At 44.7% G+C, this 18,817-nt stretch overlaps 1 protein-coding gene across 1 annotated transcript in view; it reads right to left on the bottom strand.

Annotated features, from left to right (window-relative positions):
* Nucleotides 1–3,302: 3,302 nt before the first annotated feature.
* LOC123758460 (CD109 antigen) overlaps nt 3,303–18,817 on the bottom strand; it is an 89,001-nt gene continuing 73,486 nt past the window's right edge. Inside the window, exons 26-35 of the mRNA XM_069322712.1 lie at nt 18,333–18,451; nt 13,926–14,094; nt 11,839–11,966; nt 11,546–11,679; nt 8,611–8,852; nt 7,904–8,065; nt 7,501–7,697; nt 6,238–6,424; nt 5,413–5,521; nt 3,303–4,064 (exon numbers count right to left, since the gene is read on the bottom strand). Coding sequence (XP_069178813.1) covers nt 3,883–4,064; nt 5,413–5,521; nt 6,238–6,424; nt 7,501–7,697; nt 7,904–8,065; nt 8,611–8,852; nt 11,546–11,679; nt 11,839–11,966; nt 13,926–14,094; nt 18,333–18,451 — 1,629 coding nt within the window. The 3' untranslated portion in view covers nt 3,303–3,882. The remainder of the gene's footprint in view (nt 4,065–5,412; nt 5,522–6,237; nt 6,425–7,500; nt 7,698–7,903; nt 8,066–8,610; nt 8,853–11,545; nt 11,680–11,838; nt 11,967–13,925; nt 14,095–18,332; nt 18,452–18,817) is intronic.

Genomic DNA, 18,817 nt, shown 5'->3' with positions numbered 1-18,817 from the left:
CTAAATATCACCAAGGATGCCAATACGGGAACAGAAACGCATAAGGCGAACGATATCAAAAGTATCCGAGTCACCAAGAATACTATCGAGAGACAAGCGACCGCGGGGGACGTTTGGAAAACAAGACACGCTCGTCCCGGAAGTCAGGACATTCAACAAGGATATGCACGACCGTAAGAGGGACAATGCAATTAGGACAATAAAGAGAGCAGGGCGGCGCTCCAAGTGACCATGAGTTAAGCGAGTATGGCCAATACGCAACCTCGCCAGAGCCATTTCCCATCACCAGTTACGGTGGTAGGAGGACGGCCATGAGGACACACAACTTTTAAGAGAACGTAGTTTGTTACCAGTAACAGACGACCAAGAAGCCTGCCAACAAGTAAGGATGGAGGAATGGATAACTGGGTAAAAGTCGGAATAAGGAATACCATTACGAGAGATGGGACAAGAGTGGACAGCTTCCCTGGCGGCAGCATCCGCACACATTTAAAGAGACCAATATGGCTGGGAACCCAACAAAACTCAACCGACTTAAATTTACTGTGAACAAGAAACAGCCAATGCTGGATCTCGACAACCACTGGATGAACCGGATTAAAGAACCCAAGAGCCATGAGGAAGGCCGGCTTGCACTTAAATTTCGTTACCGCGGTGACCCTGCACAGACATGGCTAATGGTCAATGACGTCAGTCAATCTTCATCTTTCCTGAAAAAGTCCGTTTTCTGTTATGACCTTTATTCACATTTTCAATAATTGTCGCAAGAGGATTAAAATGCCGGCTCCTGTCTGGGATGTTTTCGTCTCCTAAGCAATCAGCATTCAATTTCCCACATTAAGCCCGTTTTTCCTTAGTGAGGTACTGCCATACTGTTTCCCATTTTTTCAAAGTTAATTTTCAAGCTAAGATCGCATATTGAACATAAGAAATGAAATTTGCAAAAGGCCTTTTACAGGATCTATTTACTTTTCCAATCTTTGTTAACCAAAACATCAGGTATCCTGTAACCAAAACAGGACACTACCAGAAGCTGCAGCCCCGGGACACTACCAGAAGCAACAGTCCCGGGACACTACCAGAAGCTACAGTCCCGGGACACTACCAGAAGCAACAGTCCCGGGACACTACCAGAAGCAACAGCCCCGGGACACTACCAGAAGCCACAGCCCCGGGACACTACCAGAAGCCACAGCCCCGGGACACTACCAGAAGCCACAGCCCCGGGACACTACCAGAAGCCACAGCCCCGGGACACTACCAGAAGCCACAGCCCCGGGACACTACCAGAAGCCACAGACCCGGGACACTACCAGAAGCCACAGACCCGGGACACTACCAGAAGCCACAGACCCGGGACACTACCAGAAGCAACAGTCCCGGGACACTACCAATAGCAACAGCCCCGGGACACTACCAATAGCAACAGCCCCGGGACACTACCAGAAGCAACAGCCCCGGGACACTACCAGAAGCAACAGCCCCGGGACACTACCAGAAGCAACAGCCCCGGGACACTACCAGAAGCTACAGCCCCGGGACACTACCAGAAGCTCCAGCCCCGGGACACTACCAATAGCAACAGCCCCGGGACACTACCAGAAGCAACAGCCCCGGGACACTACCAGAAGCAACAGCCCCGGGACACTACCAGAAGCTACAGCCCCGGGACACTACCAGAAGCTACAGCCCCGGGACACTACCAGAAGCTCCAGCCCCGGGACACTACCAGAAGCTCCAGCCCCGGGACACTACCAGAAGCTCCAGCCCCGGGACACTACCAGAAGCTCCAGCCCCGGGACACTACCAGAAGCTCCAGCCCCGGGACACTACCAGAAGCTCCAGCCCCGGGACACTACCAGAAGCTCCAGCCCCGGGACACTACCAGAAGCTCCAGCCCCGGGACACTACCAGAAGCTCCAGCCCCGGGACACTACCAGAAGCTCCAGCCCCGGGACACTACCAGAAGCTCCAGCCCCGGGACACTACCAGAAGCTCCAGCCCCGGGACACTACCAGAAGCTCCAGCCCCGGGACACTACCAGAAGCTCCAGCCCCGGGACACTACCAGAAGCTCCAGCCCCGGGACACTACCAGAAGCTCCAGCCCCGGGACACTACCAGAAGCTCCAGCCCCGGGACACTACCAGAAGCTCCAGCCCCGGGACACTACCAGAAGCTCCAGCCCCGGGACACTACCAGAAGCTCCAGCCCCGGGACACTACCAGAAGCTCCAGCCCCGGGACACTACCAGAAGCTCCAGCCCCGGGACACTACCAGAAGCTCCAGCCCCGGGACACTACCAGAAGCTCCAGCCCCGGGACACTACCAGAAGCTCCAGCCCCGGGACACTACCAGAAGCTCCAGCCCCGGGACACTACCAGAAGCTCCAGCCCCGGGACACTACCAGAAGCTCCAGCCCCGGGACACTACCAGAAGCTCCAGCCCCGGGACACTACCAGAAGCTCCAGCCCCGGGACACTACCAGAAGCTCCAGCCCCGGGACACTACCAGAAGCTCCAGCCCCGGGACACTACCAGAAGCTCCAGCCCCGGGACACTACCAGAAGCTCCAGCCCCGGGACACTACCAGAAGCTCCAGCCCCGGGACACTACCAGAAGCTCCAGCCCCGGGACACTACCAGAAGCTCCAGCCCCGGGACACTACCAGAAGCTCCAGCCCCGGGACACTACCAGAAGCCATAGACCCAGGACACTACCAGAAGCCATAGACCCAGGACACTACCAGAAGCCATAGACCCAGGACACTACCAGAAGCCATAGACCCAGGACACTACCAGAAGCCATAGACCCAGGACACTACCAGAAGCCATAGACCCAGGACACTACCAGAAGCTCCAGCCCCGGGACACTACCAGAAGCTCCAGCCCCGGGACACTACCAGAAGCTCCAGCCCCGGGACACTACCAGAAGCCATAGACCCAGGACACTACCAGAAGCCATAGACCCGGGACACTACCAGAAGCCATAGACCCGGGACACTACCAGAAGCCATAGACCCAGGACACTACCAGAAGCCATAGACCCAGGATACTACCAGAAGCCATAGACCCAGGACACTACCAGAAGCCATAGACCCAGGACACTACCAGAAGCCATAGACCCAGGACACTACCAGAAGCCATAGACCCAGGACACTACCAGAAGCCATAGACCCAGGACACTACCAGAAGCCATAGACCCGGGATACTACCAGAAGCCATAGACCCGGGACACTACCAGAAGCCATAGACCCGGGACACTACCAGAAGCCATAGACCCGGGACACTACCAGAGCCAGAGACCCGGGACACTACCAGAAGCCATAGACCCAGGACACTACCAGAAGCCATAGACCCAGGACACTACCAGAAGCCATAGACCCAGGATACTACCAGAAGCCATAGACCCGGGACACTACCAGAAGCCATAGACCCGGGACACTACCAGAAGCCATAGACCCGGGACACTACCAGAAGCCATAGACCCGGGACACTACCAGAAGCCATAGACCCGGGACACTACCAGAAGCCATAGACCCGGGACACTACCAGAAGCCAGAGACCCGGGACACTACCAGAAGCCAGAGACCCGGGACACTACCAGAAGCCATAGACCCGGGACACTACCAGAAGCCATAGACCCGGGACACTACCAGAAGCCATAGACCCGGGACACTACCAGAAGCCATAGACCCGGGACACTACCAGAAGCCATAGACCCGGGACACTACCAGAAGCCATAGACCCGGGACACTACCAGAAGCCAGAGACCCGGGACACTACCAGAAGCCAGAGACCCGGGACACTACCAGAAGCCAGAGACCCGGGACACTACCAGAAGCCATAGACCCGGGACACTACCAGAAGCCATAGACCCAGGACACTACCAGAAGCCATAGACCCAGGACACTACCAGAAGCCATAGACCCAGAATGCAGCCAGCTGGCTTGGCTTGGAAAGCAGCACTGTAGATGGGACAATACGGGCACTGGTAAGACCCGCATACTTCGCATATATCAAGCAGTGCCAGTGGTGTTGCATTAATCATTATCATTTCAAAGTGTTCTGTTGGGAAAAGAAAAAATGAAAAGAATTAACAAACAAATCAAAGCGAGACATTTAAATACACAAATCATGATACGAATTGTTAAAAAACAAAATTATTATTTTTACATATAAAATTCCCTTAGGAACAGTATTGGCCCCTGACAGTGTTTCCCATGGGACTGTCACTACTGGTGTTCCATAAAGATCCAGTACTGGCCCCAAATATGTTTCTGAGATATACCAATAATTTGGTAGATAGTGCAATACATTACAAGAATTCCATTACAAGATTCACGATCCTATATGTTGAGAACCGACAATCAAAATGCCCGTGAAGCCCTTTAAGAAGACAGACAAATTGTTATAAATAGGTGGCATAATTTAATATAGACAATAAGTTTTGTAAGTGAGCAGCTGCTTGCTTGACGGGAAGAGGGACCACGCAGTCTGCACACCTAGCTTTTTAACCTCGGGCCGCTGCGCGCGCAGCTTGGGCGGTTAAAGTCAGCTTCCAGACATACGTTTTCTCTTCCCTCAGAAAACCCACCATTTTTTTGGGAAAAAACAGTGTTCTTATATTCAAAGATTTGGGTAAGGGTACCGAGTGATGTCTGGGACCACAGTTAGATATTGTTCTAATAACAGCTTTGTGTCGAGTAATTAGAGGACGTAAATGATTTTGGGTAGTAGAACCCCAAGCAATGATCGACTGAATTCAGCGAGGAATTCAATAGACTGATCTACTATACACAAGACGCTTTGCGTAATAGTGGCTTTAGGCATTGTATGTACTAGCTCTATCTATAAATCCATCACTCTTTGTAAAATCTCTTGTATTTATGTACCTTACCTAAATAAACATTTGATTTGATTTGATTTGAAGACGGTAATCACAAAAAGATTATTATTTTTTTTTTTTTTTTATTTTTTTTTTTTTTAGATATATACAAGAGTTGTTACATTCTTGTACAGCCACTAGTACGCGTAGCGTTTCGGGCAGGTCCCTGGAATACGATCCCCTGCCGCGAAGAATCGTTTTTTCATCCAAGTACACATTTTACTGTTGCGTTAAACAGAGGCTACAGTTAAGGAATTGCGCCCAGTAAATCCTCCCCGGCCAGGATACGAACCCATGACATAGCGCTCGCGGAACGCCAGGCGAGTGTCTTACCACTACACCACGGAGACTGTTTCAAGAGAACTAACACACAGAAGATGAAAGAGTGAACAAAATAATATGTGAGCGTGAGTGATTGATGAAAGACAATAAGAGAGCGAGTGAGTGCAAATTTGATGATGAGTGTGTTCATGCCTACCCATATAAACTTATTACTAATAGTTTAATGGCATGACACTATATACTAACCTGGAGCAAAGAGTTCTAATATTGTAGCAGAGCGTATGGTTGTGAGGTTGGCGGCCGGATACCACCGCTGGATGTTGTAGCTAAAACACTGCTTCTTCTCTGATGGAATCTGCAACGTGAAAAGTTAATAACATGAATGTGATTAAGTATGTTAAAATGTTTATATGTTTAAAAAGTACATTCGACTTGGGCAGATAACACCAGGAGCTGCCTCCCATAGTTCACCACTGTTACAGGAGCTGTTGTGAATATAGCTATACATTTACATAGCTATATATGTAAATATAAAGCTATATAGCTTTTTGCTATAGATAGCAGATATGACGCTTTGAAACTACTGACGATTTTGGCTTCCACCACCTTCTCACTTAACTTGTTCCAACTCATGTTGTATGTACTTTTACCCGAATAAACATTTGATTTGAATTTTGAACTGTGGTCTAGACCGTGGGATAAAAGTACCAGGTGATGCCCGAGACGCCACGAGTGTTAGTGGCTTTACAAGAATGTAAAACTTCAACTGCTCTGTACTGTCAAACCCAATTTACCTTATTCTATACAAATAAACAAGTGTGTAGGTTCAAATCCTTCTCATGGCTCTACTGCCATGAGAAGTTCTGATTTTCTCATTCTCAATATGCTACCTATTTTACATATTGTGATTTTGATTGGTACCGATTTTCTTTACCAATCTTACTGATTTTCTCATTGGTACATCATGTTAGTCTCATTTCATCGTGGATTATAATTATTGTTAATTCAACATTTTAATTATTAATGATTTAAAATAAAATCACCTAAGTTAATAAATTGTATTGTACTTACAAATTCGAATTGCCAGAAAATGTGTGTATCGGTGGCATGAACATTACGCAGCTGCGGGAAGCTGCCACTGTGCTGGACCTCTGTGACAACATCCTCGGCTAGTGGCTGGAAAAACATATAGCCAGTGGGCACTTCCACCTCCACCAAGGCTGCACTGCTTGTCGCTCCATCCTCTGTTGCCACCCACCTGTACGCACATTACACACTTCAAGAAATTATAAACTGTCACTAAAAATTTAGTAATATGTGCAATATAAGCAGCAGATTTGTTGACATTAGTGCACTTTAGGAGCAATTTGTTGATATCTAGGCATTTAAGATAGCAAATTTGTTGACAACCAGTGCACATTAGGTTGCAGAATAGTTGATAATTAAAAAGATGCCTACAGTGTCCTAGTTAACAAAAAAACATACTGTAGGTAGCATATTGACAAATAGCATACTGTAGGTAGCAGTTTAGTTGAAATTACCACCCTACAGAAGCACTAATATGTGGAATGAGGAGAGGCCCTCTGTTCACTTTATCTTTGACTATATACATGTAGTTCCCTAATTACGAACAAGTTACATTCTGAGACTGTGTTTGTAAAGCATTTGTTCAAAACGCGGATTGAGATGTTCTTTGTGGCAGGAACAGCCACACAAGTTAAAATCCTGAAACAGGAAGAGGCCAGAGGTGTCATCCGACCGCCAGCACATCAGTTCAAGAACTGGGTGGTGGGTAGCCGGGCTCATTAGAGTCGGCTTCCCCTCTCCCCCAGGGTGGGGGGGGGGTGATGCTAACGAGTTGGGGGCTAGTTGAACGAAGTGTTGGTTTGAGTTCTGGGAGAGTTGTTTTTACTTTGAGGACGTAGATCGTATTTTTAACACGACTCGTCTTTTGTGTTTTGCCTATCTTTCTTGGGTTCTTCCCTGGTCAGTGGCATGTATGACGTACTTTAAATGTAAAGTGTTGGTAAGCCATTGTTCCCTGCGCCTCTCTCAGGGAGCCAGGTTCTGGCTGGTGGTCCCCGTTAGGCATAAGAACTCTGACTGATGACTCCACCTAATATATAGCACTATATATCAGGTCGGATAGCTTTAGGCAGCCTCCGGGGCTCCCCACAGAAAATTGTATTATTACTCAAGATTATAATTTGGATTAATATTATTGTTATTCTAATTATTATTATTATTATTATTATAGTGTTCATTCAGTACTAAATTATCATACGTATATTAATGTTAGTTAAGTAAAGTAATATATACTTAATGACACTTTACCTTGCACACACAGTTGTGGTAACAAGCGACTTGTTTCTAAATTGATGATATTTTTCCCAGACACTAAGCTCAAAATATTTTTTGTGCGGTTGTTCGATGAAGTTGAGTCCATCCACACCCCAAGTTATCTCCAGCTGAGCTACGGCTTGACCTGCTCCCCGGGCCACCACGTTCACATGACCCCACACATTCTCCAACTGAGGAAAATTACACATTATAAACATACAACATTATACAAAATATAAACCTCCAAAATAATGTACTTGTGTATATTTCCTTATACATAAAAGCCAGACAAATGCAAGTGTGATACTATTACTTTAAATCAAAATATCAAAAATTATATTCTAAATCTACAATATTTATGAGCTGACAAAGCTGCTACAAAAGCTTATTTTTGTACCTCAAAGCTGTGAAGGGTTGATGTAGAGGTGTTACTGATAGACACGTAGTAATGCTCAGCAGGTTGGACCGTGACGTCTAGAGTGCACTCCATGTCTGTCACGTCTCGTAGTCGAGCACGGAATGCGTACTCTGCTAAAGCTTGCATGGCTACAAGTGTATCCTGAAGAAATGTTAGTACAGTACATGACTTTACTGGAGCCAGGGTCATTACTAAATGTGTATATAAATACTGCATATGTTATTAGGTGTAATTTATGTACATGTAATAAACAGAGCCAAATTAAGTACAGCATTACTAATAATGACATTATACTTAATAAAACAGCGTTCAATGTAATGAAAGGTCATTATCTGGGTGAACCCCAGAGGCTCCCCGGGACTTACAGGGCTGATGTGTGCATATTACACCCCGGCATCAGTCTGAGTTCTTGCCTACTGGGGTCCACGAGGCCGAACCTGGCCCCCTCAGACAGGCACGAGGAGCAATTAGGATCACCCGTGGGGACCAGGGGGTCACCCTGGCCCCCACGGGGTCCACGGGGGTCACCCAGGACCAGCGATCACCCATGGGGGGCCATATACAATACCCATAAGTAAAAAAGTAATAATAGTTATGTTTATGAGGGGAGTAAATTAGCTGTTAAGTTCCCTACTTCTGCAAACATCAAATATACCCATATTGAAAGAAAATAGTTAAATACTTGCCACTGTGGATATGAAAGCACAGTCCCAGTCCCTGACAGCATTGAGCCACCTCATAATCTTCTCTGATGTGATGGTTGTTACACCTTCCCTGACCAAGAAGACGAGGAGGGCATAGCTTGTTGTCTCGACTGCATGGGAGTCCCACAGCTCTGGCTCTCGGGGCAGGAGGAAGGCTCTCTGGTTGTTCTCCTGGCGCCTCAGGTGAGTTGTTATGGGAGAGCGAGCCCAGTACGTCATGTCACCTTTCATTGTGGAAATATTTGTCAGAGAAGTACATTAGTGTCACATTTCACAAATGTAATTACCTAAGTGTAGTTACAGGATGAGAGCTACGCTCGTGGTGTCCCGTCTTCCCAGCACTCTTTGTCATATAACGCTTTGAAACTACTGACGGTCTTGGCCTCCACCACCACCTCACCTAACTTGTGATAGTGAAAGTGACTGTGTCTATATGTTAGTTATGCTAGCATTGATAATACTAATGTAGATAACTAATTATACAATTAGTAATTAAGTACAGTAGTGACAGGATGAGAGCTGTGCTCGTTGTGTCCCGTCTTCCCGTTATAACGCTTTTAAACTACTGATGGTTTTGGCCTCCATCACCTTCTTACTTAATTTGTTCCAACCCTGTTTGAATAAGTGAATTTTCTTATAGTTTCTGCTGCAGCACTGTTCAGTTAGCTTAAATCACTGACCTCTCGTTGTTCCAGGTCTCGGGAATTCCCCCCTTGTCAAATTTGTAAATTCTTGTTACTATTTTGTACGTAGTGATCATATCGCTTCTTTTTCTTCTGTCTTCTAGTTTTGGCATATTTAATGCCTCTAACCTCTCTTCGTAACTCTTGCCTTTCAGTTCTGTGATCCATTTAGTTGCATGTCCTTTTTTTTCCTCTTCCTTTTGAAAGGTCAAAAAGCACCTTTTCACCTTTTCCGGTTTGATGTGTTTAAGATATGGGCACCATTCAACCACGCCACATTCCAACTTTGGTCTCACAAAGGTCATGAACAATTTCATTAGTATTTCACCATCCATGTAATTACAAGCAATTCTGAAATTGGAAAGCATAGCATTGGTTCCTCACACAATGTTCTTTAGGTGGTCCTCAGGTGATAGTTTTCTATCTAGAAGAACCCCTAGATTTTTATCAGCGTAATCTTATATACTTCACGAGCAAGTTGGTGGTCTTCTTGCTCTTGTAGTAAATTATCAACTCTGTCTTCTGGATGGTGTTGGTAGGGGTCACGTTTCTACCTATAATGTCTTTCAGATCTCTCTTCTCCATTTTGTGAGCCAGTGAAAAGACGTTCCTGTTCCTGGAGTTGTGTGTTAAGAGCATTGTTGGCCTATAGACGTCAAAACACTTTACATGTCCCTGACTGGACATTCATTACCAGCATTAGGACACATTCTTATATTTTTTCCCTTGTTGTAGACTGTTTTCTAAAATCCCCCATTCTTTATGGAACTTCACTCCAATGCATCCTTAAGATGTAGCAAGAGCTCAATGTCAGGGACCTGCAAGAATATGACTTCAACATACCTATAGTAGCTATCAGCTTTCAGGTCCATGTCAACAAGGACGTTTATCTCCATAGTATCCAAACCGGTTACCCCGGTTTCCCTTCTTCCCTGTGCCTGGGTTCCGGTTTCCTGGGTCGTATGCCGGGTCCTTCGGTGCCGTTGGTTGTCTTGCTTTCGACTTGAGTTGTGCGTGGCGTACACCTTCCAGGTGAGTCCGTCTTTTCCGTCTCTTTGGTGAAGTAGCTCAAGGGAGCCGAAGGGGCTCCTCCCAGAAATCCAGTGTTGAATGAAGTGAAACGCCATTTTCTGGGCGAAACCCGGAGCCTCCCGGCAACCCTTCCTCCCGCCTGTCGGCGGTTTTTCACGTGTTTTGATGTCCAGCGTCAGAACTGGAGGGTGGATCACCAGCGTGAGGGTCTGGGGCTCCCCCCTCCCCCCTCCAGGGGAGGGGGGAGTTGAAGACAAGCGACGTGGTGACGTCATGCTCGTCTGCTCATTCCCATTTGGGGAGTTTTGTCCACTCCTTTGACTTTCAGTAGTAGTTTCAACCAGAATAATGGTTTGTTTTGGGATGTTTACCTTTCTGGGTGCCTGACTCGGTTGATGACATATAGAATGCTCCATAACCACATGTGCATTTCCATAGGTCATTGCTCTCATGCCTCTGTGAGGGGCCAGGTTCTGGCTCGTGGTCCCTGGTAGGCCTAGAACTCCATTCACACTGACTGATGCCAAAGTCTAATAATATAATATAATAATATATGCATAAAAGCCTGGATAGCTCCGGGGAGCCGAAGGTGCTCCCCCGAGAAAAGAAGTAAAATTATTATCTATATTTTAACTCACAGGCTTGCAGGAAGGAAGGAATTATCAAGGAAAAGCATCAAGCCATTACGACTATATAGCACTGGGAAGGGGTCAGGATAAGGATTTGGGATGGGACGGGAGAAGGAATGGTGCCCAACCACTTGGACGGTCGGGGATTGAACGCCGATCTGCATGAAGCGAGACCGTCGCTCTACCGTCCAGCCCAAGTGGTTGGATACAGGCTTGCAGGGTGGCAGTTTATGTTGGCTGCATTTTAAGAATTACAATTTTGCCAGCAATATTTTCAAGCTTTCTTTGTCCACTTTAATGTTGCATGCAACTTATACTTTACTTATGGACACTATAAACAATATGTATAGTTATATAAAGCATTAAGCGGAGCGTTTAATGTGTGCAGCACTCTGCGGGTCCAGTGAAGTGCCACCTTGCTACCAGCACAGTATATTCATACTAATTTCAGATGTTGCCACTGCAATGCTTAATAATATTATGTGATATATGACTAATAATAATAATAATAATAATAATAATAATAATAATAATAATATATATATATACAGTACATATAATAATAATATATACCTGTATACAACTTTTTCTTATTGAGCATGGCTGCCGCTGCTTCAGCTAATGGACTCCCAACCAATGTGAGGGCATAGGCACTTATGGCAATATGATAGGAGTCCTCAAGGTACACTAGATGAAATTCAAGGAACCTGTAAACATGCACAAATCCGAATCATTAAGAAGCATTGTTTGATTCAGTTAAAATAAAGTTTAAAAAGATAGGAGTATAGGGAATGATCTATCTTTTAAATCAAACTAAATTTTTTCTTGCATGTAAAGAGAGTGGGTAGAGTGAGGTGCCAACTTACCCAACAGCACGAGCCCGAGCTTCAACAGCACTTGTACGTGTAGTCCCTTGAAGAGTTCTGAGGCTGTTGTGCATGGTAATTGTCACCAGGGCTGTCAGGGCCACACACGTCTCCTTGCCAGTCTTCATCTTCAAAATATACCGAGTTATATTTGTTATCACTTTTACACGTATGTAAAATAAGTGTTTTGGGTCTTTTACATAAGATGACAAAAATGTATACAATACAATACAATACAATACAACCGTTTCTGGTTGTATTGTTTCTGATACAATACAACCGTTTACAATACGACCCGTTTCTGTATAGACAGAAATGACTACTTTTGAATTGTAACTATAAATAGTAATTTGCATTTAATTTCAAACTTCAAACACTCATGACTACACTCATTTGTTAAATTAATGACAAGTCATGGAAATTTGTAAATTACAATATTAAGAAGAATACCACCTGCCTCTTGACTATCAAGCAGTAGAGAAGAGTATTTACCTGAATTTACCTGAGGACCACTTTCTCTAGTGGCTTCAATGAGTACAAGAAGCCGGCAACTTGTCAAAAAATTCTCCAATATGTCCTGATGACTTCAAGATGGATTTTAACCATTTTTTAGTCAGCATCAATCTTTGATTTACGGTGAAATTCGGATATCGTCATATGATGATTTAAACGATTATTGTCTTGGTTTTATATATATGATCCAAATATGGATATAATGGATCTATTTCGATGTAATATAGTGTACCTTGACCCGTGAAAAAAATCCTGCTACCATTTCATGTTACGAATGCGGTTATCACCCATTAATGTTACTAAGGAAATGTAGTCATCAGTTGACAATTTAAACAGTTATTGTCTAGGTTTTACATACATGATGCCAATGTGGGTATAATAGCTCTGTAGGTGTAAATAAAGAAAAAATAAGTGATAGAACAATAAGGTCAACATTTGAGGATAAAACAGAAGAGTCAGCACAGTAGAGCGCCAGGCACTGACAAGCGCCAGGCACTGACAAGCGCCAGGCACTGACAAGCGCCAGGCACTGACAAGCGCCAGGCACTGACAAGCGCCAGGCACTGACAAGCGCCAGGCACTGACAAGCGCCAGGCACTGACAAGCGCCAGGCACTGACAAGCGCCAGGCACTGACAAGCGCCAGGCACTGACAAGCGCCAGGCACTGACAAGCACCAGGCACTGACAAGCACCAGGCACTGACAAGCACCAGGCACTGACAAGCACCAGGCACTGACAAGCACCAGGCACTGACAAGCACCAGGCACTGACAAGCGCCAGACGACGTCTAGCAGAGTGCCTCCACTCACTGATATGATAAATATTCACTTATTTGTGTGTTCTTACATTTTGCATACAAATTTAACAATTCTATTATGACATTTTTTGGAATTTTATATTTTTTGTGTATAAGCAGGTATAACTTTCTCCATAGCCGCTGTATAAAGGTTAAAGTTCAGAAGTATTTTTTGCACTTGCAGTTTCGGTGGGTAGGCAGTTCCATGGGTTTATAGCCCTATGGGTCAAAAGCATCTCTTTTCTGTCGTACATTGTGGCTTACCGATACCTGGTTGATGGGGTTCTGGGAGTAGTTCTACTCCCCAAGCCCGGCCCGAGGCCAGGCTTGACTTGTGAGAGTGCCAAACCGAGTTTAAAACCGTTGCTTGCATGTGTTGCATCTGATCTTTTGAAGACTATCTGGATCACTATCCTCCAAATTGTTCAGTATTTTATAAGTATCAGTGACATTACTCCCTGCTATGTCTGGTTTGGAGTGTTGGTAGCCCTGTGGCCCTCAACCGTTCCTGGTTATGCCTCCATGATAACACCATCACTCAACTTAGTTTTGGAATGATTTTTGTTGCCTAGAAATGAACTTTCCCCAAAGCAGCTATGACTTTCTGAAGATGAAGTCTCCATGCACGAAGATACCACCTGCATGCTGAGTAGCAAGCAGCAGAATAGAGTATACCTGGGGATACCACCTGCCTGCTGATTACTTATTAGAAGGGGAAGAATAGTAAGAAATATTACAGCTACCATCAGTCTTCTGATACTTCAGCAGGAACCTTACCTTGCTGTCCAGGGTGACCTCTCCCTCCTCTCTGAAGCTTCCATCAGGATTCTGATACTTCAGCAGGAATACCACAGACTTATGAATGATATGTGGATCAATGTAAAGCAGATTTTCCCAGTCTTCATGCTGTGCCGCCAGGAGGATGTTGATAACTTTGGCTGTAAGCCTGAAATTTATATAAATTTAAGATGACATTTTATCACAGCAGCACAGGAAAATATATATAATATATATATAATAATTATTTTGCAGATTTCATGTTATTTAAAAAGTATAATGTTGAAGATGGGCATTGAGGAACGAGCCACAATCATAACATCACATTTTACATACCACACTAATCAGCAAATTAAGAGACAGTAATGACCACTTGAGTAGCAAGGTCTTAGATCTTCAAGGATTAGTGAAAGACTTACGTGTAGACAAATATATGTGGAAAGTTAATTGCAAAGCCATGGAAGAGGAAAAACTCTAGAAAACATCTTTGGAAGAAGTTAAAGCAAATTTAAAAATAAATGACCACAATAGGTTAGGTAAGGGAATCCAACAGGAAAAACCGCTCTTGTCAGCACAGATGGAGGAAGTTACTCTGGGAATAGAACAGTGCAAGAAGGATATACAACTCGCCTATGCACAAGTGGCCAAGGAGAAGGAAAAAAAGAAGCAGTAAAGGAAGCCAAACACTGCAGCAATCAGGGTAAAACAAACATTAGGCTGGAAATCAGAAAGTAAGTGGCATCAAACCCGAAATTGATGCAAAACACAACCGCTCGTAATAAGTCCCTAGTAATTTTTGGTTGCAAAGAAAAGATAACATCTAGGTCAGAAAGAGTTGTAGAAGAAGCGAAAGTAGTAGATAAAATTGTTGGGCTAATGGAAGGTCTTACAACCAAAGAATATCTGCGACTACAGGAGGATTGGCAGGTACGAAAAAGAGAAAGATCGACCCTTGAGGATCACCCTGAATGCTGCTAAACAGAATAAGTACTAAGGAATGCTAGGACATTACAAAGTGATATGTTGTATTTTGTTAGTGATTCTTTTGGACCTGAAGATTCGTAAAAATCATCCTGGAAACATTCCTATATCATCATGTTAAACAAGCTACGACTACGAGGATGAGGGAAATGGATATTCACTCCACGATGGATTTGATATTTACCAGGAAAGAGGAAAAGATATTTGAAATTCAGTACCTTCCTTCCTTGAGTAAAAGTGACGATGTCTTTTTGGGAATAAAGTTTGCAACGCGTTATAATCTGGACGAAAATGAGAAAGTTGAAGCAGTGCAAAAACCTGATTTCAGGAGAGGACATTATGGGGAACTTAGAAATTTCTTTAAGGAATTTGAGTGGAGCGACCGGCTGTTAGGCAAGGAAGTAAATTAGATGTATGTAACGTTTTGTGAAGAATATGATAACGACACAAACAAAATTATACCAACGCAGAGATGCAGAACTAGGAAACAGGATTGGTTCACCAGAAATTGCAAGAGGGCCAAGGCCCAAAAAACTCAAAAATGGAAACAATATAGGAAGAGGCCAAACTCCCACACACAACAGCGATACAAAGATGCTAGAAACAACTTAGTCTGCCCGAAACGCTTTGCGTAATAGTGGCTTTAGGCATTGTATGTACTAGCTCTATCTATAAATTCAGCAATTTTTGTATCACCCCTTGTATGTATGTACTTGAATAAATATTTGAATTTTGAATTTGAATTTGAGCTTCACGGCAGTGAGGAGAGATGTAGAAAGAAATTTTGAGCAAGAGATAGCGGACAAATGTAAAACAGTACCAGGCCAATTCTATAAATTCATCAACAAAAAATTGCAAGTCAAATAAAATAAAATGTTTATTCAGCTAAAAGTACATACATACCAGATGAGTTACACACAATGTTTGATTTCTGGACAGAGCTAGTACCTGTACATACAATTCCTAAAGCCACTAATATGCACAGCATTTCGGGCAAGGTGTGGGAAAAAACGCTTAGAATAAACTTCATTCTAATTGAGATCAAAGCATAAATTGAGTTGAAAAAGTGAAAAAGAGGTAAAGAAAAGGGAAAAATGGGAAAAGGATAATATTCAGAGGTTAAAAATTGGAAACATTCACAGAAAATGAAGAGGAAATGGGTGAAACATTAAATGATAAGTTCCAAAGTGTGTTTGTACAAAATGAAATCTTCAGAGAACCACACACTAAGAATTCCAGAGAACAACAGAGCACAGAAGTGTCTAGAGACGAAGTGAAAAAAATACTCAAGGAGCTTAGTAAGAATTGGTCGAGATGGAGGATTACGATCCTGCGTAATAGTTAAGAGTTGGTCGAGATGGAGTTTCACCATGGGTTCTGAGAGAATGTGCACCTGAGCTCAGTATTCCACTTCAAGGGATTTTTAAGACATCCCTGTTTACGGGAGTTGTAGCTGATGTGTGGGAAAAAGGCTAACATAGTTCCAATCTACAAAAGTGGCAGCAGGGAAGACCCACTATATTATAGACCGGAATCATTGACAAGTGTAATAGTCAAAATATTGGAAAATTTATTAAAACTTAATGGGTAGAACACCTGGAGAAAAACGATATTATATCAGACAGTATGGTTACCAATCTGGAAGATCCTGCGGAACAAATTTACTCAGTTTCTATGATCGAGCAACTGAGATTTTTACAGGAAAGAGATGGTTGGGTTGACTGCATCTATCTGGACAAAGGTTTTCGATAGAGTTCCAGATGAGAGATAGTTCTAGGAACTGGAACATATTGGAGGAGCGACAAAAAAAAAGGTCTGACAGAAAAATGAGGGCAGTAATCAGAGGCAATGTATCGGAATGGAGAAATGTCACAAGTGGAGTACCACAGGGTTCAGTTCTTGCACCAGTGATGTTTATTGTCTACATAAACGATCTACCAGATGGAATACAGAATTATATGACCATGTTTGCTGATGATGCTAAGATAATGGGGAAGATAAGAAAATTAGACGACTTCCATGCTCTTCAAGAGGACATAGACAAAATAAGTATGTAGCATATGGCGGGTGGTGGGGATGGGGGTGATGGATAGGAAAGATGTAGGATGGAGCATTGTCAAAAGCACCACTTGGCAAATGGAATTTAATGTGAATAAATGTCATGTTATGAAATGTGGACTAGGAGAACATAGACCCCACTCAATTTACAAATGTGAGAAATCTTTAAAGAATTCTGATAAAGAAAGAGATCTAGGGGTGGTTCTAGATAGAAAACTATCACCTGAGGACCACATAAAGAATATTGTGCGAGGAACCTATGCTACACTTTCTAGCCTCAGAATTGCTTTTAAATACATGGATGGCGAAATACTCAAGAAATTGTTCACGACTTGTTAGGCCAATGCTAGAATATGCAGCGGTTGTGTGGTGCCCATATCTTAAGAAGCACATCAACAAACTGGAAAAGGTGCAAAGACATACAACTAAATGGCTCCCAGAACTGAAAGACAAGAGCTACGAGGAGAGGTTAGAGGCATTAAATATGCCAAAACTAGAAGATAGAAGAAAAAGAGGCGATATGATCACTACATACAAAATAGTAACTGGAATCTATAAAATTAATAGGGAAGAATTCCCGAGACCTGGAACTTCAAGAACTAGAGGTCAGAGATTTAAACTAAGTAAACAAAGCTGCCAAAGGAATATAAGAAAATTCACTTTCACAGAGTGGTAGACGGTTGGAACAAGTTAGGGGAGACGGTGGAGGAGGCCAAGACCGTCAGTAGTTTCAAAGCGTTATATGACAGAGTGCTGGGAAGACGGAACACCACGAGCGTAGCTCTCATCCTGTGACAACAAATAGATAATTACACTTTGGTAATTACATTCTGGGAGGAGAAACGGCCCACATGCTGATGCCTCCATCATAACACCGCCACAGTTTACATACCACACACTGGGAGGAGTGAAGGCCCACATGCTGAAGCCTCCGTCATAACACCGCCACAGTTTACATACCACACACTAGGGGGAGTGAAGGCCCACATGCTGAAGCCTCCGTCATAACACCGCCACAGTTTACATACCACACACTGGGAGGAGTGAAGGCCCACATGCTGAAGCCTCCATCATAACACCGCCACAGTTTACATACCCCACACTGGGAGGAGTGAAGGCCCACATGCTGAAGCCTCCGTCATAACACCGCCACAGTTTACATACCACACACTAGGAGGAGTGAAGGCCCACATGCTGAAGCCTCCGTCATAACACCGCCACAGTTTACATACCACACACTGGGAGGAGTGAAGGCCCACATGCTGAAGCCTCCGTCATAACACCGCCACAGTTTACATACCACACACTAGGGGGAGTGAAGGCCCACATGCTGAAGCCTCCGTCATAACACCGCCACAGTTTACATACCACACACTAGGGGGAGTGAAGGCCCACATGCTGAAGCCTCCGTCATAACACCGCCACAGTAGTCCTCCCAGCTGCATGGTGAGGTAGTCAAATGTATCCCTGGCTTCTGACACTTCCAGCTGTAGAGGTGCAAGGTTTAGGTGATGTGAGGGTGTGGCAGGCAGTAGGGGTGTGTCTCGGGGGTGTGGCAGGCAGTAGGGGGGTGTCTCGTGGGTGTGGCAGGCAGTAGGGGTGTGTCTCGTGGGTGTGGCAGGCAGTAGGGGTGTGTCTCGGGGGTGTGGCAGGCAGTAGGGGTGTGTCTCGGGGGTGTGGCAGGCAGTAGGGGTGTGTCTCGGGGGTGTGGCAGGCAGTAGGGGGGTGTCTCGGGGGTGTGGCAGGCAGTAGGGGGGTGTCTCGGGGGTGTGGCAGGCAGTAGGGGGGTGTCTCGGGGGTGTGGCAGGCAGTAGGGGGGTGTCTCGGGGGTGTGGCAGGCAGTAGGGGGGTGT

This window comes from Procambarus clarkii, chromosome 11, assembly GCF_040958095.1.
Source record: "Procambarus clarkii isolate CNS0578487 chromosome 11, FALCON_Pclarkii_2.0, whole genome shotgun sequence".
NCBI lineage: Eukaryota > Metazoa > Arthropoda > Malacostraca > Decapoda > Cambaridae > Procambarus > Procambarus clarkii.
The sequence above is the reverse complement of the archived record's forward strand: the minus strand, read 5'-3'. Positions and strand labels throughout refer to the sequence as shown.